The 24,423-nt window shown below is 44.8% G+C and overlaps 1 protein-coding gene across 1 annotated transcript; it reads right to left on the bottom strand.

Moving 5' to 3' along the window:
• Positions 1-52: 52 nt before the first annotated feature.
• On the bottom strand, positions 53-22,832 carry LOC119251374 (butyrophilin-like protein 1). Its single transcript, XM_054698135.1, is given in 11 exon segments — positions 53-579; positions 952-978; positions 5,475-5,501; positions 6,490-6,516; positions 6,607-6,627; positions 6,891-7,091; positions 7,216-7,497; positions 19,090-19,248; positions 19,251-19,436; positions 22,414-22,488; positions 22,778-22,832. Coding segments are annotated over 11 exon segments (1,299 nt in total). The 3' UTR covers positions 53-340.
• Positions 22,833-24,423: the final 1,591 nt, after the last annotated feature.

The raw sequence follows: 24,423 nt of genomic DNA, 5'->3' as shown, positions 1-24,423 counted from the left end.
GAGCGGGTCCCCTCCCCTGAGGGACCCACAGGCTCTCCCACAGAAGGAGGATTGTTCATGGGCACAGAGGGCTTCTGGGGCCCAGCCTCCAGGGGACAGAGGGTCATGGACACGTCTCCAAAATAACAGATGAAGTATGGAAGGAAATTCCCAGAGAAGGACTCAGGAGGGAAGGAGAAAATGTGGGAGCCATCAGTCATGTCATAGAAAGAGACGTCCCCTTGATCATAGTCCAGGAAAACCCCCACCCTGTAGGGAAACTGCCTAAGGGATAGCCAAGTATAAGGGCTAGTATAGGCCGCAAAGCCTTGTGGGAACCTCCCTACAACCCTGAACCCATTCAGGGGTTCACATTGTTGTATCTCATTTTCTCATCTTCCTTCCAGACCCCCAGTCCCCATTTGCTTCTGTCTCCACTCCTGACTTCTACTTCCCAGTAACAGCGCCCTGATGTGATGCCCTCAAGACCTAAAGCAGACAATCCTTTTAATATATGATCAAGTCTACAGGTCAGACTCTTCTTGTCATGAGAGACATCAATTCCAGTATGGGAAGAATCTGGATCCAGAGTGACAGACCCTGCAGAGAGAGGAACCCATTATGCAAGGCCCCCTGCCCCATGACAAGGGCACATACCTCCTTACCCCAGATACTTAGTTGTATATGGGGAGGGATATGGTCCCTGAAATGAGAGAATTTTGCCTCCAGCCCACAATCTCCCAAGCATGAAAAAGATTCACAAGACTTATTGGTGGTCAGATATATTACAGGACCCCTGGACCAGTCTGGGCTCCCCTTCAGCACCCATGACCAGTCACTCCCCAGGCCAGCTGTGTGACGTCACAGCTGCACCCACCCCACCCCCATGGAGAGTTCAGAGTCTGTGTCTACACAGAAAACAGAAGGAAAGGCCAGAAGCTGAGCAGCCCCAGAGAGAACAGAGTCACTCACAGGCCCGGAACTGCTCCTTCCGCCAATCTGCAAGAGACACACATGTCACGTGAGGGACTCTAGATACTCACACATCAGGGCCCACACCTATTTTTCTACAAGAGAGGGACACAGAATTCATAGGGAAAAGTATGTCGAAACATTTAATTGATGCATTTAACTTTTAGATTCACAGATACAAATACACACACACACACACACACACACACACAGTTGTTATGTTGCAAATTTCCCATGAAAGTTAAGCCATAAGCTTAATACTCAGGGACTGAGAGGCTGGATACCAACAGAACAGAAAGAGCTCTACTAGATATGACCATCAAATTATACTTTTGAAGTCACCAAACACAAACCCATTCTGGAAACAAGGTTTTCTTGAATAGGTTCTGTGGAGATCAAAATGCCAAGGACTATCTATGTACTTATGAAGACCTACTAGAATTGAATGTGCAGCTTCTCTCTAAGCCAAGGGTAATAGAGCTACAATCAAGCCCATGCCTGTGTGTGGCTTGATCAAAGGCCTGTGGAAGCCTGGAAACATGGAGGCTGGAAGGCAGAGCTTTCATTTTTTTTTTTTTTAAGATTTATTTATTTTTTCATACAATAACTGGGTACAGGCCAGAGGTGCAGGGGGTGAGAGGATTCACCAGAGACAGAGCGGGGAACAGAACAGGCAGATTGACTAAAATACACTGCTGAGGGGAGCAGCAGGCAAGTCAGGAGAGGTCTGTCACTCCATGTGGGTATCTCCCTGGTTGGGGCTCAAACTCATGCTGCAGTAGCTTCAGATTGCTTCATAGTGCTGTGTCTTAACCCCTTTCGCCACCAGGGAGGCCCATAAGTGAGCTTTTCATTTTGATTCTAAATAAATCAATTTTTCAAAGAGAAAAATACAACGTGACTGGCTGCACATGGAAGTGACTGTGACATGAGTGAGGAGACTCAGGACACTCAGCAGAGGGTCCTGACCACTTGGGAGGGGGTGGAGAGGAGTCTAGAGGGAGAGAGACATGCAGAGTAGGGACATGGACACACACTGAGAAGATCAAACACTAGTAACATCTCCATACATTTGTGTGGATGCTGGGAACAAAATCATTCCTATAGAGAACACAAATATTAGATGGACTCATCTGATTCCTCAAAGAATAGATTAGAGAGATAGAAGCTTCCAAGAATAACTTCTGTCTCAGCAAAATAACAGCTCCAGAGATGTCAATTTTCTAAGCCAGTAACCCTGTCAATATGTCCTCAGCAGAGGAAAGAGAAATCTGCAGGTGGGACAGAGACGGGACCTGGAAACAGGGACATTATTGAGGATCATACAGGTAGAACCAATCACATGAACCCCAATAGCCATGACCCCTGCACCTGTGCTCAGAGACAGTCACATGGTGACAGCAGCAGGGCCATAAAGAGGCTGCAGGGCAGGCTGTGTAGACAGAGGATGGGGGTCCCCAGTCAAAGTAGGGAGGCCCTAGATCCTGGGAGAGGAAGGGGCACCTGGAAGGAAAGACCTGCCAGACCCTGGAGTTAGTCCCAGGACTTGGTCTCAGGTGTCTGCCCTGCAGGAGTGTGAGATGATAAACTGTGTGGGTGACGCTGCTCAGGGTGTGGTGATGTGTGTCAGCAGCAGCTGGAGCTCTGATGCCTCATGTGGGGGCCCAGGCAGGTGAGCAGGGCTGTGGCAGGGGAGGGTCTGGAGGGACCACCAGGACCCCATGATGCAGGTGGAGTGATGAGGACCCAGAGGTGTCACCTGCTCTGGGGAGATGGAGGGAGAGAGAGGGGCCTGGAGAGCAGGCAGGGAGGGAAGGACGGGTGAGGAGAGGAGGACAAGGATGTGGGACAGGAGGAAGGAACCAGGAGGTTCATCAATTTGCTGACCAGAGACAGACCCAGACCCAGACTCTGCTGTAGAGGGAGGGTCATCCACAGCCCTAATGACCAGATGGGACATGCCCTGCCCCCCTCAGCATATGCTACACAGGATCATAAACCAGTGGCCCCAGAGGAGACCTTGAAATGACTGAAAGGGGAGAACAGGCCCCTCTCCCTCAGCACCCTAAGGCCATGTCAACCCCCACTCCACACCTGCCTGGGAAGGAGGAAGCAGGTCATTCCCCAACACTCAGGTCAGACACAGCAAGACTCTGAGAGGACTTCAGGGAGAGCTTGAGTCTCCCAACTGTGTGACGAGAGAGAGGGAGAAAGGGGAATTTGGGATCCACATTTATAGGCAAAAGGAACATTTTCTTGTACACATTGTGTATAAATGTGTGGCACCAACCACACCTACACAGGGTCACACAGAGAAGCAGGCATTTTGGTCTTTGTTGAGTTGCTTGATAAGAAACAAGATCACAAGCAATGCTTGGGCTGACCCAGCCCAATTTCCTCTTTGAGGAAAAATGATGTTTTAAAATTACTTGTTTTCACTGAGATATTAACGGACATCTAATATAATGCTGAACACTATACTTCTTTCATACAACAATAAAAAAGAGGTAGTGGAGGAGAACAGGAACAGGAGCAGTAGGAACAAAAGGAGAAAATGGAAGTGACACTTAATTTGAGACAGCATGTCAGGCACTGTGTATGCACTGCACTGCACTAGCCAGTTAATTTTATGGAAAAACTTTAAGTCAAAATCTTTGTTACTGGGGCCTCCCTGGTGGAGCAGCAGGTTGAGGTAATGCTGTGAAGTGCTCTGCAGCCTCTGCAACGCAGGTTCAATACCTGGCCAGCCAGGGAGATACCCACATGGTGTGGCAGAGACGGCTTCTGTCTCTCCTGCTGCTCCCCTCAGCAGTGTGTTTCCGTCCATCTGACTGTTCTGCTCCCCGCTCTGTCTCTGGTGAATTCTCTCACCCTCCCATGCCTCTAGCCTATACTCCAGTTCGTGTATAAAAAAAAAAAAAATCTTTAAAAAAAAAAAAAACTTTGTTAAATTTTGTAAATAACACGAGATCGCACAAGTTTCCATCTGTGAAACTGTCAATATCAAAATGTTGATTCTAGTGTATTAATGGTGTTTCATTCATAATGGTGATTTAAAAACACCATTCTTTTTGCATACCAAAGAAAAGTTTATGTCAAAATGCATGAGACATAAACTCGGCCGAGGCTGGAATGGTGGTGAAGACAACTCTATGATCCTCACTGTGTGGAAATCAATCCCCAGGAGAACCAGGGAGACTCTCAGGAGGGTCCTCACACTCCTGGTTCCGAGACGCCTACCCTACAACGGCCCTCTCTTGGCTCAGGGTCTGTGTCCAAGACTATAAACAAACTCCTGAGCAGGGAAAGGTTGTGTGACTCAGGCTCACAAGGCTCAGATCTCCCCTCACCAGCATCAATGACCTTCCCTGCAGGACCCAGGCAGACCCTGATCTGGGGCAGAGTAGGAGAAGGGAGGGAGGACGGGGAGTGATGGGGAGGGGAAGAGAGAACTCATATCAGAGGCAATTCAATTAGATGGTCACCTCAAGAATGGGTTTTAAAGTGTAAGTTTATCTGAAATATTTCAAAAAACGCCCACTGTATTTTATTTCCAAGCCTTTCATGGCATCCACACAGCACAATTCAAACATGGTGATGTGCCCTGTGACTTCTCCTCAGGCCCTAGAAGGCTCTCCTCAGCTCTAGAAGGCTCTTCTTCCAAACATGCCTCTATTTCCCACTCTCTTTTCTACATCTAGACTTTTCTTTCAAATTTCTCCCATATTCTTTGGAAATGGATTATAACCATTCAAGATTTGTTCTTTTCCAATTACATAATTACCCCATTAAAAAAATAAATCTAATTATCAGCATCCATCAGACATTCAGAAAGAGAATTCTCCTAAAAAAACAAAGCGATGGTTCTGACAAATCATACATTGTTTATCTTGTTACAAAGGCACACAAATATATATACACACAGAGGATTTTACATGTAATTTCAGATCTTTAACAGGCCCCACACAGAAGTCACAAACGTCCCAGAAGCTATGACATAGAGTCAGCAAACCAGCTCTAAAGCAACTGATTCCTCAGCAACCAAAAGGCTTAGAGGGAAAATCCAGCTTGACATGGAGCAGAGCATGAGGAGACAGAGAACCAAGAGAAAACAGGGATTTTGGATCCAGCAGGATCCATAAGCAAGGACCCCGCCCCCCCCTTAGCAAGACCTGACTCCTAAGCAAGAAGCAGATTGTCTGGAATCTTTCAGACACCTGCAATTCCTGACCCACACACTTGTCCCTGCTGCAGCCTCCCCTCATACTGACCCCCACTGTCCTCACCCACAGGAAGGACCAGGTGACAAGGGGTCAGAGGGTGTCCTGACCCCACATGACCTGCAGGGAGGACAGGGCAGGTGGAGGCAGGTCTGGGCTCACAAGGGGGCCCCTGCAGTTCTCAGATGGAGGCTCCAGAGTGAGAGGAGACCAGGGACCCCAGGTCCTTCCTGGTGGGGTCCCTGATAGAGAAGGGGCAGAGGAGAGGCTGGGAGGGTTCCCAGGCCCCTCAGGGCCACTCACCTGCATACAGCTGGGCCTTCCTCCAGGCTGAAAGGGAATACACAGGGGAGACCTCAGCACAACCAGCTGCTCATGTGACCCAAGGGCCCTGGGATCCCCCTGTTCTACAGATGAGATGCTCTCTGGGGGATGGAGGGGAGAGGCTGAGAAGTCATGACCTCCTGCCCCGTGCAGACAGCAGGGGGTGGTGGGAAATCCCTGGCTCAGGTCAGGAGCCTGCAGGACAGACTGACCCAGCCCTGCCTGCTGCTGCTGTGGGGCTTTGGCAAGTCACTGAGCGGCTCTGGGCACCACAAAGCTCCTGTTTCATTTGCTGTTCACTTTTGATACACAGAATCAAAAGCAATAAAAGATAAGATATCTTTAAATGTATATATTAGTCTGTAATTATTATATTCATTATTTCTGCAAATATATCTGGGAAATTTACATGAAGATAAAATAGGAACACAACATGTACATCACACCAACTCAAGTGTAGAAGTAGCTCATCTTCTCAGATGAAGTATTTCTAGATAAACACTCTCTGGGAGATGGAAAGTCCTCTCACCCCCTCCCTTGCAGTATGACCCCATCCTCTCACATCACTATTGATCAGCATCTTCAGGAACCAAAAGAACAGATTCTCCTTGGGTGGGTTGTGAGGAGAGAGGAAAGAATGAGGTTACATTCCTAAATTTAAAGAGCCCATTGATCTATGAAATTTCAGAGCAGCAGGCTTCTGCTTCCAGGTGCTGACCAAGAACGAGATGCACTGAATGCCAGAAAGCCAGCATCATGGTGGGAATGTTCAGGGCTGGAATGAGACTAGGATGCAGGAGACTCCAGGGGTCACCACCTCACCAGGATCCCAAGACTAGGAGGGAAACAGCGCCCAGATCTGAGAGAGCCTGTGGAACAGGGTCCTGCCTCCCACCCACTCCCACTTCTACCTCAGGGAAGGGTCCACATGTCTATGCTTAGACAGCCAAGGGGAGGGACCCCTGAGCACAGGGACCTCTGGAGCATCACTCACCAGCCAGGTAAGCTGCCTTCTTCTGGTCTGAAAAACAACACAGGAAACAGGTGAGCAAAGAAAGAGAACGTCTCCTATGAAGGGGACAGTGAGACCAGGAGGGAGAGCAGAGCTTACCTAGAATTACCTGGAGTTCATCTGAAAGAGAGTGAAAATTATAAGAATAAACTGTCCCTAAGAACAAAATTTGTGCCTAGAGAAGCCACAAAAACAAAACTCTGTGTGTCCTAGAATTTCCACCTTCAGACCAAACTGAGCCTCCAAACTACACTGTCCTCTCTGGGACTCAGCACCTGCTTGATCTCCCTGCAGAGTGGACGCTGGGCTCTGGCTCTGTGGTCAACTTGTCCCTCTCAGAACCCACTGCCCTTCTCAATAAACCAGGCCCTGCAATGCCTTACCTCTGTCCCTTAGGGCCTCCTCCTTTGTCTCTCGGTCCTTCTCCTTAGCTTGATGTAGGTTCCTCTGTTCCTGCAGCTCCCGCATCTGTGTGGAATGTTCTCTCTGGGTGTAGCAGGCAGCCCCCAGGAGCAGGAGCAGCAGCAAGGGCAGGCTCACCAGGAAAGCTGGTTTCCAGGGAGAGGCCTAGGGGAAGAAGGGCTCTGCAGACAGAGACCCCACAGAGACCCCATCAGGACACAGCCCAGGACAGCCCAGCCCAGCACACCTGGGGGTGCCAGCCCCTCCCTCTGACTCTCAGGGAGTGGGGAGGGGAGCAGAGATGACCTGGGATGACAATGGCCATGGCCTTCTCCTGGTGCAGGACTGGGTTGAGGATGGAGCAGGTCACGTTCCCCACAGAGCTGTCTCTCACCACCAGAGCAGACTCCACGCTGAAGAGCCCTTTAGTATCCTTGGGGTAGGCTGTAGAAAACTCCATGAACTCCTCCCCATGGGGGTCTCTCCACTTAACCTGGGGTTCTGGGAACCAGCCTGAGGCCATGCACACCACGTGCACCCCGTCCTCCTCTGGCCCTGTGATATGCACTTGGGGGGCAGAGCCCACACCTGTGGAGGGAAGATGAGAGCCAGGTGGGACAGGACCCTTCTGTGCACAACTCCAGGGCAGTCTTTTAAGATGCATTCTGGGGTGTCTGGAGGTAGTCCACCCCTGGGGGAGCAAGAAGACCACAATGACATGCTATTCTTTACCTTTCTAGCTATTATTATTATTTTTTAAAGATTTATTTATTTATGCATACAAGAACTGGGATACAGGCCAGAGGTGTAGGGGTGAGAGGATTCACCAGAGACAGAGTGGGGAACAGAACAGGTAGATCTACTGAAATATAGTGCTGAGGGGAGCAGCAGGCGAGAAAGGAGAGGTCTGCTGTGCCATGTGGGTAGCTCACTGGCTGGCCAGAGATCAAACTCCTGCTGCAGAGGCTGTGGATAGCTTCACAGTGCTGTGCCACCAGGGAGGCCCTCTACCTATTATTTTTATAATTATATAACATGTTCAAATCTTTGTAGAGTTCTTTTCTAGTTAGAAGAGTATATTCATAATATGATTCATAAACAGCTGTATTTTCTCATTTGTCACCAACATCTCAGCCACCACAGTGCAGCTTCCCCTTCTATTCCATTCTGTTCTTGGTGAGTCAACAAAAGTCTGCCATTTGACCAATACCCCAATATCCACAGTCCTCTCCTGTAGTCTCCTTCAGTGCAGGGTACTCCTGACCTCATCTTCAAATCACCTCCATCTTGGTTTGGTTTCCTTTCTCTTGAGGGTAGTTGTTGCAATCTGGAACCCCCTGAGGGGCCCTTTCCTGATTTATCTCCCACCACCTGCCCTTGAAGCCAGCACAGTCCCAGGATTCAGTCCTTAAAGCCCATCTTTTTTTTTTTTTTTTTTAAAAAGAGATTTATTTATTTATAGAAGAACTGGGGAACTGGCCAGAGGTGTGGGAGGATGAAAGAATTCACCAGAGACAGAGCAGGGAGCAGAACAGGCAGACAGACAAACACTGGGAGAGGAGAAGCAGGCGAGACAGGAGAGGTCTGCTGTGCCATGTGGGTATCTCCTGTCTGGCCGGGAATCAAACCGGCACTATAGAGATTGTGGACAGCTTCACAGCACTGTGCTCAACCTGCTGGGCCACTAGGGAGGCCCCTAAAGCCCATTTTATCTCACACCCTCTCCCAGGGAATCTTTTCCCACAGCTTCTGTGTCTTTTTACATATCATTTCCAAATATCAACTCACCAGGCTCCTTAACTTTCTCTTTCTTATAGCTCCATCCCTGTGGATTACATCTGCCAGGATTCCTCACATGCTCTTCAAACTCAAGATTCTACATCTGAATTCATGCTTTTGTCTCATCGGAGGTAAATTAGTAATAAAAATATGCCTAATTCATCATGCTTCTTCACACTGCCATGTACATTTTAGTTCCCATGACTGGGTTCGGTCATGTGACTTCATGTGCCTAATGACAGATCAGCTTATGTAACTCAGCAGAGTTACTCTGATCGTTCCTGACGATCAGAAAAAAAAAAAGTGCTGGTGATCAGAACCCTGCTACCCTCCCCCACCCACAAAGCCAGCACCCTCTGACCAACAGAAAAGAGAAAAACAAAAACCAAGAACAAACAAGAGACCAAGCAGGACAGTGAGTGGAAAGGAACTACTGCAGGCACTGTACCCTGTGACCAGGAACTGTGGAGAACCTTGCAGGAATCAAGACAGAGGTGAATGAACTGCACCAGGTAATCACAAACTTGGTGCCATTAGAGGAAAAGAAGAAGTCTGTGGAGAGACCTGCAAATAGCCAAAGGCCAGCCAGTAAGTTTATGTGGAAAAGCACACATGTGTGCTTGAAAAGCATACGTGGATCACAACTGCCCAGGTCCTCATGTGCCCACAACTGAGGTTTATGGGGAAATTCATGGGGGCCTTCACTCAGATGAATGACCCTCACTGAGTAATCAAAAACCAGGCGCCCAGGCATGGGAGTGAGGTACAAAAGATGCCATTTCTGCGGACACTGAACTGGGCTACCACCTATCCCAGATCTGAGGGTTTCAGAACTGAGAACTGGGGCATGAAATTTGGAGTATGGGATCCCCAAGACATGGGGCACAGGGCGGACACAGCACCCCCACGCCATTGAGGCATTCCATGCCACCCCCATTCAGTTCCCTGGAGACCCATGGGGAAAAAGTAGTTTTGGAAGGATACTAGGAAAGATCTCTGGTGCCACCTACCACCTACTGATCACAACAAAATCACCAACTTCCTGATGGAAGCCAGGGATTCTAAAACCACCCTCAGTCTCTAAGAGGGGGAGGGCCATGCAAACGAGGATAAGAAGGGAAACAAGGCTGGAGCAAGACCCCATTCTGGAACTGAAAGCCAGGCACAGGATCCAGGGCATGGGACGTGCCATTACAGTGGGCACTGCATAGGGTGACAGCCAGCATTTTGGATCTGCTAGCCCTGGAATTGAGAACTAGAGCACATAATTCAGGGCACTGATTCCACACAGCTGTGGACACAGCACCTGGTGAACATGGGGCAGACACAGCACCCAGCTTGAACAATTGCCCCTGTGTTGAGGTGCTCCCCTCCACTCCTCCATTTCTCAGAGAGCTACTGAGGAAAATCACAGGTCAGCAAGTACAGTTCTTTGGTGTCAACTAGTGACCAGAAAAAAATCACTAACTAGCTGATTCCCTGCAGGAACTGAGTAAATGTAAGTGACAGTGCCCAACAACACAGCCACAGCATCAAAACCCTGGTGGAATTTTGACCTAACGGTACTGGACTCAGTCTGGTAAACAATTTCCAACACCACTTTGCAGAGCACTGCAAAGAGATGCCTGCCAACACCAGTGGCACAATGTCCCAATGCATACAAATAATTAGAAAGCAAACAGCAGGGAGAAGGAAACATACAAATAACCAAGAAAGCACACAGGGGAAGAACACAACACAAAAAGAAAAACAGTCACCAGAGCTCAACAATGACATGGAAAAACTTCTCTGCCTATCAGAGAATTAGTAGTCATCATGATTAAAAAGTGTAAAGAAAGCGAAAAGGAAAATAATGATATGAGACAAATAATCAATGAACTGAAGACGAAATCAAGACCTTAAGAAATGTAATAAAAGAAACACAGGAGGGCCTCCCTGGCAGTGCAGAGGTTGAGCACTGGGCTGTGAAGCTGCCCATAGCCTCTGCAGCGCTGGTTCGATCCCTGGCCGCCGGCGAGGGTCCCGCATGGTGCACAGACATCTCCTGCCACACCTGCTGCTCCCCTCAGCAGTGTACTTCGTCAGTCTGCCTGCTCTGCTCTCCCCTCTGGTTCTGGTGAATTCTCTCACCCTCCCGTGCTTCTGACGGTACCCAGTGCTTGTATAAATAAATAAATAAATCTTAAAAAAAAGACCAAGGTTATTAAAAAAAAAGAAACAGGAGATTAAAAGATCATAGGAGGAGATAAAGAACTCTGGGAAAAGCATGAAAACAGAATCAATGAAATGGAAGAATGGATCAGTACTCTCAAAGATACAGATATAAAAAGAACCAAAAGAGAAAAGGAGAGAGAAGTTCAAAGGAAGGAGAATGAGGACAATCTTTAACAATTACCAGACTCCATGAAGAGAGGAAATGTAAGTTGTATGCATTCCAGAAGGTGAGGAGAGAGACAAAGGAACTGAAAATTTTTCAAGGAGGTGATTGAAGAAAACTTTCCAAGCATGAAAAAAGAGACTAATATGGACATACAAGAAGGGAGAAGAACTCTCAGTTACCAGAATGAAAAGTAAACCACAGCAAGACACATAATAGTAAAGCTTGCAAAAGTCCAAGACAAGCTAAAAATAATAAAACTGGCAAGGGGGAAGAAACAGACAACTTCTAAGGGAAAACAAATCAGGTTAACTTCTGACTTTCCAAAGAAACACTGCGGGCAAGAAGAGAATGGAGTAACATGTTAAACAAATTTCAAGATAATAAATGCCAACCAAGAATGCTTTACCCTGCAAAGCTCTCCTTCCTCTATGAAGAAAAAATATGGACCTTCTCAGATAAACAGAAACTCCAGAAGTTCTTTACAACTAAACCTCCACTCCAAAATTTCTACAAGAAGTCTTTTTATTTATTTATTTATTTATTTATTTATTTATGCAAGCACTGGGTACAGTCAGAAGCGCGGGAGGGTGAGAGAATTCACCAGAGCCAGAGCAGGGAGCAGAGCAGGCAGAAGGACCGAAGTACACTGCTGAAGGGGGCAGCGGGTGGCAGGAGAGGTCTGCGCGCCATGTGGGACCCTCCTTCAGTGGCTGGGGAGCAGCCAGGGATCGAACCGGCGCTGCAGAGGCTGTGGGCAGCTTCGCAACCCAGTGTTCAACTGCTGCGCCACCGGGGAGGCCCCCTACAAGAAGTCTTAAAGCCAAAAAACAACAAAGGAATGAAAAAAAAAGAACAGAATAAAGCAAGGAATAAAATCACAAAACAGACAAACAAAATGGCAAACACAGATGCCAACAAATCAATATTAACTCTAAATGTAAATGGATTAAATTCATCAATAAAAAGATACAGAGTAGCAGGCTGGATTAAATAAAAAAATCCAGGCTTCTGCTGTCTCCAGGAAACACATTTAATGACAAAAGATAAATGTAGACTGAAAGTAAAAGGTTGGAAAACAATCCTACAAGCAAATGGACTAAAAAAGAAGGAACAGTTATATCTATATCTGATGAAATAAACTCCAAATTAAAAAAAAGGTAAAAAGAGGCATAGATGAACACTACATTTTAATCAAGGGGACAATACATCAAGAAGATGTAACAATCATCAACATATACTCACCAATTGAAGGAGAACCAAAACATATTAGACAGTAAATTTCAGTTCTGAAAACAGACATTAAAGAAAATACATATATAGTGGGAGACTTCAACACCCACTCTCACCAATGGACAGATCAATGAGACAAAATATAAACAAAGACACTAGAGCCCTAAATAAAGATATAGAACTCATGGACTTAACAGACATTCATAGGACGCTACACCCAAAAAATCCAAGTAGACATTTTTCTCAAGTGCACATGGATCATTCTCCAGAATTGATCACATACTGAGCCACAAAACAAACATCAACAGATACATGAAGATCAAATCATTCCAACTATATTCTCTGATCATAAAGGCATTAAACTACAATGAAATCAAGACAAGAAAACAAGGAACCCTCCCACTTAATAGAGATTGAAATACACAGTACTGGAAGACCACTGGACTAATGAGAAGATCAAAGAAGAAATTAAAAAATACGTTGAGGTGAACAACAAGGAGGACACCACTTTCCAAAATATATGGGATAGAGCAAAAGCAGTAATGAGGAAAATATATAGCAATACAGGCTCACATCAAGAAACAGGAAACAAACTAATCTCACATCTCAAAGAACTAGAAAAAGAATAACAAAACAACAACAACAACAACAACAAACCCCTAAAGCCAGTAGAAGAAAGGAAATAATAAAAATCAAAGCAGAAATAAATGAAATAGAAATTAAAAACCCAAAAGGTCAATGAAACCAAAAGTTGGTTCTTTGACAAAATAAACAAAATAGACAAACCTCTAGGCAGGCTCACAAAGAAAAAAATGGGAGAAAACACATATAAATAGGATTATAAATGAAAGAGTAGAAATCACAATAAACTTGGTAGAAATCAAGAGAATAATCAGAGATTACTATGAACACTTATATGCAAACTAATTCAACAATCTAGAAGAGATGAACAAATTCCTAGAACCATACAATCATCCAAAGCTAGATAAAGAAGAAATAGAACACCTAAACAGACCAATTATAGGCAGTGAAATTGAAGCAATAATCAAAACACTACCCAAAAACAAAACCCCAGACCCAGACAGCTTCACAAATGAATTCTACCTAACGTTCAGCAGTGAATTAGTGCCTATCCTACACAAACTCTTTAAAAAAATTGAAAAAACAAGGAATAATACCAAATATGTTTTATGAAGCCAACATTATCCTAATACTGAAACCAAACAAAGACAACACAAAAGAAGAAAATTGCAGGCTATGGAACACTGATACAAAAATCCTCAACCAAATCCTTGCCAAGAGAATCCAACAATGCATCAAAGGGATAGTGCACCACGATCAAGTGGGATTCATCCCAGGGGCACAAGAATGGTTCAACACACAAAAATCAAGCAGTGTAATCTAATACATCAACAAAAAGAAAAATAAAAACCATATGATCATATTGATAGATGTTGAGAAAGCATTCAACAAAGTCTAACATCCATTTATGATGAAGGCCCTTGAAATTCTTGGGATAGAAGGAACACATCTTAACATGATAAAAGTCATATATGACAAACCCACTTCCAATATGATTCACAATGGCAAAAACCTGAAGACCTATCCTTTAAGATCAGGAACAAGACAAGGATGTCCACTCTCACCACTGCTCTTCAATAAAATACTGGAGGTCCTAACCAGAGCAATGAGACAAAAGAAAGACATACAAGGAATCCAAATAGGGAAAGAAGAAGTAAAACTATCACTATTTGCAGATGATATGATAATATACATAGAGAACCCTAAAAACTTCACAGAAAAACTACTCAAAATAATCAACCAGTTTAGTAAAGTAGCAGGATACAAAATCAACACACAAAAATCAGTAGCCTTCCTATACACAAAAAATCAATCTGAAGAAGAAAAAATAAAAAAAAATCTCTTTTATAATTGAAACCAAAATATCAAATACTTGGGAATAAACCTATCAAAAGAGGTGAAGGACCTATACAACGAAAATTATAAAACACTGTTAAAAGAAATAGAAGAAGACACAAAGAAATGGAAAGACATCCCCTGCTCATGGATTGGAAGAATTAACATTATTAAAATGGTCATCCTGACAAAAGCGATTTACAGATTCAATGCTATTCCAATAAAAATTCAATGACACCCTCCAAAGAAATAGAATAAATATTGATGAAATTCATATGGAACCACAAAAGAAAAAAAAAAAAAAACACTAATAGCCAAAGGAGAATGGAGGTAGCACATTCCCAAACTTCAAACTGTACTACAAAGCTATAATAATTAAAAGTTTGGTATTGGAACAAAATAGACACACAGACCAATGGAACCAAACAGAGACCCCAGAAATAGAGCCACATTTATAAGGACAGCTAATCTTTGACAAGGAGAAAAGAATATGCAGTGGAACATGGACAGTTTACTCATAAATGGTGCTGGGGAAACTGGACCACCACAAGCAAAACAATGAAACTAGCTCACTACCTCCCACCATGCACAAAAATCAACTCAAAATGGATAAAAGAACTGGACATAAGACCTGAAACCATAAAATATATAGAAGAAAATATAGGTAAAACACTACAAGACATGCATCTCAGTAACATCTTTTTTAAAAAAAAAGATTTATTTATACAAGAACTGGGTACAGGCCATAGGTACAAGAGGGTGAGAGAATTCACCACAGACAGAGCAGGGAGCAGAACAGGCAGACAACTGAAATATTGCTAAGGGAAGCAGTGGACAAGACAGGAAAGGGCTGCCACACCATTTGGTATCTCCCTGGTTGGCCAGGAATCGAACCCACGCAGAGGTTGCAGATGCTTCACAGCACTGTGCTCAACCTGCCAAGCCACCAGGGAGGCCTCAGTAACATCTTTAAAGACTCATTTCCCAAAGCAAAGAAAGTGAAGGAAAAGATAAACACCTGGGATTGCATGAAAAGCTTCTGTACAGAAAAAGAGATATTAACCAACACAAAGAGACACCACACTAGTAGGAAAAAAATTATGCACTCCATACAACTGAAAAGTACTGATCACAAAGATACACCAAGAACTCACATGACTCAACAAAACAAAGTAAACAATACAGTAAAAAAATGAGCAGACTAGGGCCTCCCCGGTGGCGCAGTGGTCGAGCGCTGGGTTGTGAAGCTGCCTGCGGCCTCTGTGGCACCGGTTCGATCCCTGGCTGCTCCCCGGCCACCGGAGGAGGGTCCCACATGGCGCGCAGACCTCTCCTGCTGCCAGATGCTCCCCTCAGCAGTGTACTTCGGTCCTTCTGCCTGCTCTGCTCCCCGCTCTGGCTCTGGTGAATTCTCTCACCCTCCTGCACTTCTGACTGTACCCAGTGCATGTGTAAACAAAACAAACAAACAAACAAGCAAATAAATAAATAAACATGCCTCTATTTAAAAAAAAAAAAATGAGCAGAATAGGGGTCTCCCTGGTGGCACAGCATTTGAGCTACCATATGACCCAGCAATTCCACTTCTAGGGATCTACCCAAAGGACACAAAAACATTGATTCAAAAAAGAACACCTGTACCCCTGTTTATTGCAGCAACATTTACAACAGGTAAAACCTGGAAACAACCCAAATGCCCAAAAACAGATGACTGGATCAAGAAGATGTGATATATATACACTATGGAATATTATTCAGCAATCAATAAAGATAAATTCTTGCCATTTTGCAGCAACATGGCTGGTGCTAGAAGGAATTATGCTCAGTGAAATAAGTTAGAAGGAAAAAGAAAAATATCGGATGATTTCACTTATAGCAAGAATATAGGGGAACCAAATAAGACTTCAGTGTAAAAAAATAATAACAGTACAAAACACAACAAAGCAAAAACAGGTAATTATAAATTAGAGACATCCTGCAGAGGAGGAGGAGGGAGAGAATAAGAAGGAGGGAAGGAGGAGCACAGTGGACTGTGGCAATGGTGCACAGGTGGATTGGTGAAGGAAATTCTATGGTGACTACACCTAGGGGGGAAGAAAAAATTGTTTAAAAATGAACAATGGGACCTCTCTGGAGGTGCAAGGGGTTAAGACACAACCTATGAAACTATCTGCAGTCACTGCAGCATGAGTTCCATCCCTGGACAGGGAGCTACCACATGGCTCAGCAGACCTCTCCTGACTTGCCTGCTGCTTCCCTTCAGCAGTGTATTTCAGTCAGTCCTCCTGTTCTGTTCCCCACTCTGTCTCTGGTGAATCCTCTCACCCCCCACACCTCTGCCTGTACTCTAGTTCTTGTATATGCAAACAAAAAAATCTTGGGGAAAAAAATGAACAATGATGTAAAAATTAAAAAAAAAATTAAATAATAAAAAAAGTGTTGGTCCCATGGGTCTTCCCTCTGCCATCTCCATGGAAGGACATCGTAGTTCAGGTGCTGGAGGATGAGCTCATGGACCTGGGCCTGTCACCAGCCTTTCTCCCTGAGGCTGTCCTCCCTCAGCCAGGAGCCAGTGACAACATTGATGTGAACAAACCAGCAAAAGTCCACGTGGTCAAAGATGCATGAGTAAAGCCAATGGAGTTTAGTCAAGTCCATCCCAGGTTAGCTGAAGTCTCCATTGTAAATACAATCCATTACTATAGGCCACTGAGATGTTGTCTGTGGTCATTTGTTACACAGCATCACTATAGTGATAGGTAACTAATAATAATGTGATAGACATATTATTAATGTTCCTGACATCAATAACAGACTCGACATGAGTCTGCAGCATGGAAGCTTGGAAGCCTCTTCAGTTCCCTCTTCCACTTTGAATTCTGTGACCCAATTCTATTCATTTAATTGGGTCTCGTTTCTTCTTTTTTTTTTTAAGATTTATTTATTTATTTATACAACCACTGGGTACAGTCAGAAGCATGGGAGGGTGAGAGAATTCACCAGAGCCAGAGCGGGGAACAAAACAGTCAGACTGACAAAATATACTGCTTAGGGAGCAGCGGGCGCTGCAGGAGAGGTCTGCATGCCATGTGGGATCCTTGCCGGTGGCCGGGGATTGAACAGGAACTGCAGAGGCTGCAGGCAGCTTCACAGTCCAGCACTCAACCACTGTACCACCAGGAGAGGCCCTCATTTCTTCTTTTTTTTAAGATTTATTTTTATTTATTCATGCATACAAGAACTGGGTTGTAGGTGAGAGGTGCAGGGGTGAGAGAATTCACTAGAGACAGAGTAGGGAGAAGAACAGGCAGGTTCACTGAAATACACTGCTGAGGGGAACAGCAGGTGAGACAGGAGAGGTCTGCCATGCCCTGTTGGTCAGTTCCCTGGCCAGGGATAGAGCTCATGCCTCAGTGGCTGGTGACAGCCTGGTAGCTCAGAGACTTTAACCCCACCAGGGAGGCCTCTAATTGGGTCTTATTTCTAAACCTCAATGATGGATGAACTCCTGTCCACACTCAGCCATTGTGTGAAGCCAGCCCTCCTTTCCACAACATAAGTGCGTTTCACATCTCCAGTAATTGTCCCCTCTCTTTTCCTCCCCACTACTGCCAGAGTCATCATTCTAAGTGCTATTATGCTGAAAATCTTCAAAGATCCACATACAAACACCACAACATGCATACTAAGACTCATATCTATGACAGACTTCCTCCCCAAACCTCTTCTTCCTGTGTTGTTCAGATTTTTTAGCACCTGTGGCCTCAAGGCCCAATACCCCAAACCCAAGAATTTAACTGCTGTTGTCCACAATCACCAGGCACTGTGACTCCATCCTCCTTTCTTCATCTGGTCTGATGGGCTTTATGGAACTTGTCTAATAAAATGACATCCCAGCTCAAATACCTATGTCATATGGAGTTTTATGATTACCTTTGGTAGTATTAATCAACCACCCTCCACCTCTCCACCATAGAGTCATAACACGTTTTCATGACAGTATTGTCACCTCACAACACCCAGCTCCTCACTCTCCTCCACCAGCCATGAGAACACCATGTGAGCAGATCACACACCAAACACACGCTCCCCCAGGTCATTTACATGGGCTGTTCCTCCACATAGAAATTCCCTCTCCTATAACGTATAACATTTCTATAGCCAACATTGTTGTGTGATATGTAGGGAAGCTATTAAAGGACAAACTCCAAAGATTTTTTTCTTCACAATGATAAAAATTTTCCTCTTTTGTATATTTTTTTTCTTTTCTTTTCATTATACCTATAATAGAAAATGGGTGTTATTTAACCTATTATGGCAATCATTTCACTGTATATGTAAATCAATCATCATGCCATATACCATAGAATTACACATGATACCTATTAATTATCTGTCTATAAAACTGAGGAGAAAGGAACACTCACACATCAGATATCTACTCAGCTGTATTCCCACTTCCCTGGAGTCTTTGCTCCCATGGCACCAGCCTCAGCTACTATATATTTCTGCAACCTCCCCTCAGCCCCAGCCCCCCATTGCTGAGCCATTTCCCTACTCCATTTAGCTTCCTGTCTTCATCTCTTCTCACTTCCCAGCATCATTTATGCCTTGGTTATTATTATGATTCCTCTATCTCCTACTACAATATAAACTCACAGAGTAAAGAACTTTATTAGATTTGCTGATGTATCCAAGTGTTTAGAACAGGGCTAGGCAAGTAATAAATACCCTTTATATTTACATTTAATAAAGCATGAATTAATAAGCCTATTTGTACTCATATGTGAAATAAAAAAACTAAATTCCATTGCCCTTATTTTCTCCCCAATTCCAAAACTCCAGGACTCTGAGATATTTAACATGTCACCAACCTGCCACCTTCAGCTCCAAGCTGGCTTGCCCATGGAAGACTCCGTTGCTGAAGAAGCAGGTGTACAGCCCGTTGTCAGCAGCCTGGACCTTGTGGATGTGCACAGCAGCCTCCCCTATGCTCAGTAATTTTCCCACCAGCGAGGTTCGCCCTGTGTACTGGCCATCAGCTTCTCATTCTGCTCCTGTCGGTCTTGATAGGTGAACACTGACTCCAAGATATTGGACCGGAACCACCTCAACTCCATGTTATCTGCATTCATGGCTGGGTATAAGGAGCAGGGCAGTGTGGCATCCTCACCCAGCACGGCCACAATGGGATCCAAAGGGCCAAATACACGGAAACTCTCTATGAGAACAGACATGGGAGTTAGAAACATGAGAGATACACCCAGAGCAGGGCACACACACCGTCACTGGGGGAGGCCCAGGCAGGATGAGAGATGGTGTCCAATGAGAAGACAGCTGCCCTGAGGATTAGTAGTGACAATTCTGAGTCTGAGAGTGATCTTCCAACCACAACCTGTGGTCCAGAAAAAAATGTGAAGGATGTTCTCTCATTCACTGTATACATGATAGGACCTTCAATGAAGAGCTCTAATTCCATGGTTTTCACCTTCATTATCACAATCACCAGAATGGTTTATAATGCAAAATGAGGGAGCCCTACCCCAGATGTGATGCTGTAGATTGGGATATACCCAAAAACATGTATTACAAAGATATCCAGTGGGACAAAGATGGTGTCAAGGGAAACTCATAATGTCATTGCACAGAGGATCATTAATGTGAATGAGTGAACAGGGCATCCAGAGAACACAAGGCTTGTGATAAAACTGGACACTCTCATATAGCAGTCACCAGGAAGACGGCACCAAGAGGGATATAGGATAATCATGCTTTACTGACCATGTTTCAAAAACTGTAGTGCTGTCACTCAAACAGTCACGTGACCCTGGGCAGCGCAAGCTGACAGTGAGGAGGCTCACAGCTCTGACTGGGTGCTCCCAGCTAACAAGGTCCCCAGTGAAGAAACAAGGCACAGAGCTGGATGCACCTCCACAACCCCCTCCTCAGGACTGGCCCGCCCTCCTGAAGCTCAGGGACAGTGGTGCACAGGGCAGAGTCTCAGGACTGAACTGAGAGAGGCGGGTGTCAGGGGTGCCACAAACATGAGCTCACATGCCCCAGCCAGAGCACCCACCCAGAGGCTGGATGACTGCAGCCCCACAGTCTCTGACTCAGCATCTCAAGGATCAGGTCTCTAGATCTGCATAAGTTACAAATCTAAAAAGACATAAAACTACAGGGTCACCTGATAGAAAATTAGGATTAGTGCAAATCTCTTTAAACATCTCAGATGTTTAAAAAAAAAAATAGGAAATTAAAGCAGAAAAAAAGCACCAGAAACATGCTTCATAGCAACTTGAGACCACAAGGGAATATGAAATCACAAAGAGAGAACAACTGTCCAATATACAACTACAAAGAGCTGGAAGATCTTATCTTTCTATCAAGTACAGTTCAAATTGCCATAATAAGAAAGTCAAAGAGATGGAGAAAACACAGAAAAGTGAATCAAATAGATAAAACAAAATTCAGAAAAATAAATTGAATTTCTTGGGAAATAAATCAGTAAACAGAAAATAAAAACTGAAGCCTTAAATTAATATCACAGAGATGAAGGCTGTAAAAAAGATCAAGAAAGAAGCTACTCACTCCTGGGGAAGCTACTGGAGCAGAGTAGACCAAAGGGAAGATGGAATCAGTGACCTCATGATAATAAAGCACAAAGGAAAGAAAAGAGAAAAATGAAAAAAACTGCAAGAACTAACTAACTGCATGAGGAGAGGCATCATCAGCATAATGGATACTCCACGACTCAAAGAGAGAGAGACAGGAACAAAGTCATATCCAAAGAAATAGAGTAAAATATACACACACACACACACACACACACACACAAAATGAAATAGTACTCAGATATTTTTTAAACAGGTCACACCATGCCTTTAAAGCAACATGGATGGAACTTGAGGAAATTACTCTAAGTCAAATGGACTAAGACAAATGCTGTATGATTGCACGTATTTGTGGACTAGGAAGAGCAAAAAATCTATTAAACAAAAAATCAAACCTTTAGAACTGTCAACATGTAGCAATTACTAGAGGGGGAGGAGGGAGGAGGGAATAACTTGGTGGATAATTATGACGGGAACTTTGGTAGCTGGTGTGTGTGAAATGTACAAGTGCTGGGGTGAGAAACTGTATACCTAGAATCTATAGTGTGTAAATTAGTGTTCTTTCAATTACAAATAAAGAGGTTTCCCAGCCTGCTCCCCAGACAGACCCCTTGTCCTAATGAGGCCTGGGAAGGATAGGACAGGACTGTGATGTCCTCAGGAGCCCCCTGCACCCCCAAATAGCCACTTCTCACCTGTGCTGCCCCAGCTTGGCCTGAGCCCCTCCTCTCTCACCTGGAGACACACAGACTAGTCTCTCCTGCCACCCCCAGTCTGGGCCCCTTTCACCTGGGAGCTGAACCAGGTCCTGATCTGCTCACATCCTGGCAGGGGATCTCCATCCTCACAGTCACCCCCAGCCCCACAGGGTTACCCCTCACCAGGCCTCTGACACCCACTCCTGTGTCCCTCCCTCTCCCTCTGCTCCAGCTGACCCTCAACCCTTCAGTCCTTGCACACCCTGCACCAGCCAGCTCCCCACAGACTATTCATTCCATGGGACTTCAAACCCCAAACACCCCATCCCCAGAGCTTTGCTCCCATCCCACCATCACACTGACCCCCTTGATGGACACAGCTTCCCCCTCAACATCCCTCTCTCCTCATCCCTCCTTTCAGCTCTGCTGCTAGGTGAGGGTGGGATGGGTTTCTTGCATTTATTATTCACTGTCTCCTGTGAGACAACAAGCTTTCTGAATGGGGATCTGTCTGTTATGTACACAGAACCGGGCACATGGCTGATAACTTTAAAATAATGGTGAAATGGAAAGTAATAGTGACTGACAAGATTTTCCAATATACGTAGAGTCAAAAGCAAAAAATGAAGGGAAAGTTATTTCACATTTTTTCATAGTTGACTTCTTGAAGAATCACAACCCCCTGACTGAGCAATTGTCATCCCTCTGCCTCATGTTACAGTTCAGTGATTGCTCTTAACTGAGTCATCACATGAGTGGTTGGAGAGCACCCCCATTTTCTAGAGCCAGGGCCCCCACTCAGCCATCCTTCCTGAAGGAAGAGCTCCCATAGCCCCTAGGCCCCACCAACCGGAGGGAGACACAGGACAGGGAGGGACACACTCACCTTGGGATCCCCCAGGGGGCAGCTGGAGGAGGAGCAGCAGGGAGGGGAGGAGGCAGAGCACAGAGCTGGGGCAGGAGCAGGACACCATCTCCTCAGGGCTAGGGAGAGACAGGGCAGGAGACAGCTAGGCCCACACAGAGGAGCATGGCAGATCTGGGCTCAGGGGGAGCATGGCCCAGGGACCCCCACCCGCAGGAGCAGGGGTCCTTCAAGTGGCCCCTTAGGCCCTGAGACCAAGGAAGACAGACTTGGCTCCTCTCAGGGCTTCTGAGCCTTTGCGCTGTTAGAAACCATGAGGTTATTGGAGAAAAACATCCTCCCTCTCTTCCCACCCTGTGGAACCCACACCCCAGACCCACTCTACTCAGAACCCCAGGCCCCTCCTGGGTCTGGGATGCAAAGAGCCCTTCCGTCCCCATCATCACACCCAGTTGTTACCAGCCAGGTGCAGCAGTCTGGGTGTCAGGGGTTCCTGAAGGATGGGAAGGCATAGGCACAATTGTAGAGAAATGATTAGGGAAGAGGAAAGGGGAATAAGGAGACTCAGACACTTGATCAGGGTGTGAGCATTATCCTGCTGAGGGTCTCAGCAACCCTTTATACATTTCAAGCAAACCAGGAGAGTGCATAAGCATATGCATTAGGGCAGGAAGATAACAATCATCACATCTTTCTCAGGAACAGCCAAGGGTTTATTTGCCCTCCTGCAGAGGTCGTGACATTTATTATTTTTTGATTTAAAGAAGGCACATTTGCTAAACAAAAGTGTTCTTAGAATAGTCATTTACTTTAAACAAGCAAACAGTCATTTTATTACTACCAAAAACTTATGTGACTGAAACTAACATTTCTATGTTTGCCATAGTGAAGGATTAACTAAGGGCTAGGGGAAACAAAGGGCAGGAAGTTACCTGGGGGAAGGGAGACAAAGGGATTTTTTCTAACTAACCTATAAAGTTTAGACTAACATATAACCAAACAATTAAAGCAAAAAACAGAAGGCTTTTATGTAAAAATCATCATCTATAGTATATTTTTATATTGATTTGATATTAAGGAACCAAGGGCCTGGAGGGCATTAATGCCAGGCAAGCCACACTGACTCTCCCTAGCTCTGATTAAGGGAGGAATTCTCCTAATCTAAACAAAGAGTTTTCTACCTATTACTCCTCTACTTATCTACTCAGCCTTGTTTATGTATCTAACTTTAAGATCAAAGGACAATTTCCTTTTTCATAAGATTGCTGGTTGTTGTTTTAAGGAACTACAAATATTTCATCAGGGACAGGGGCTGAGATGGAGCTTTTGATTCTCAAAAATGGTTGGTATGTTAAGTATCAGTAGTTGTAACATTGACTATTTCCAAGTGCATTATTTGTGCTGCCATGGTTACTAGCTCAACCAGTCACAAAATTGCTGTTGACTTATTCTTGAATGCATACTCTAACAGCTACCATACCAATTGTCACCTCCAGGGGAATCAGCCCTAAACAAACAGGAAGAATTTAGCAGGAGCCTGCTATGGAGCCTCCTGGCTCATTAGGAATTTTCTTACACTTAGAGCATGGCTTACATCTGCCACCCAACTGCTGTCTTTAATTTTAAAGTAAAAGAATTCCCTTCTCCATTTAGCCTTGCCTCAAAAGACCACACCTCCATATTAAAGACTTGGCTGAGAAATGTTTACAGCCTTTTGTTCCCAGAAGTTTTTTCACTGGTTAATGTAAGGCCAAATGTTGAATTGCTGCCTTTTGGCAGAGAACTAGTAATTTTATAAAAAATGTAATATTTGTATCATGCAGTGCCATTTGTCATCAAATTGGTTATTCAGTAATTGATCAAAAAGCAGTTGCAGTTTTACTTTTAAATGCGTATTTTTGCAATGGTAGAAACTAGTCATAAGCAAATGAGGAGAATCTTGGAGTCAGCTCACAAGATTCCTGATTTTTTCAGAAATCTGCCCCATGCCTGGAATTTTGTCAGAGGACATGAGTAGTATGGCTCCCAGCA

This window comes from Talpa occidentalis, unplaced genomic scaffold (assembly GCF_014898055.3).
Source record: "Talpa occidentalis isolate TD23 unplaced genomic scaffold, MPIMG_talOcc4v2.1 talOcc4.2, whole genome shotgun sequence".
NCBI classification, from domain to species: Eukaryota; Metazoa; Chordata; class Mammalia; order Eulipotyphla; family Talpidae; genus Talpa; species Talpa occidentalis.
This window is presented reverse-complemented; position numbering and strand designations above follow the sequence as displayed.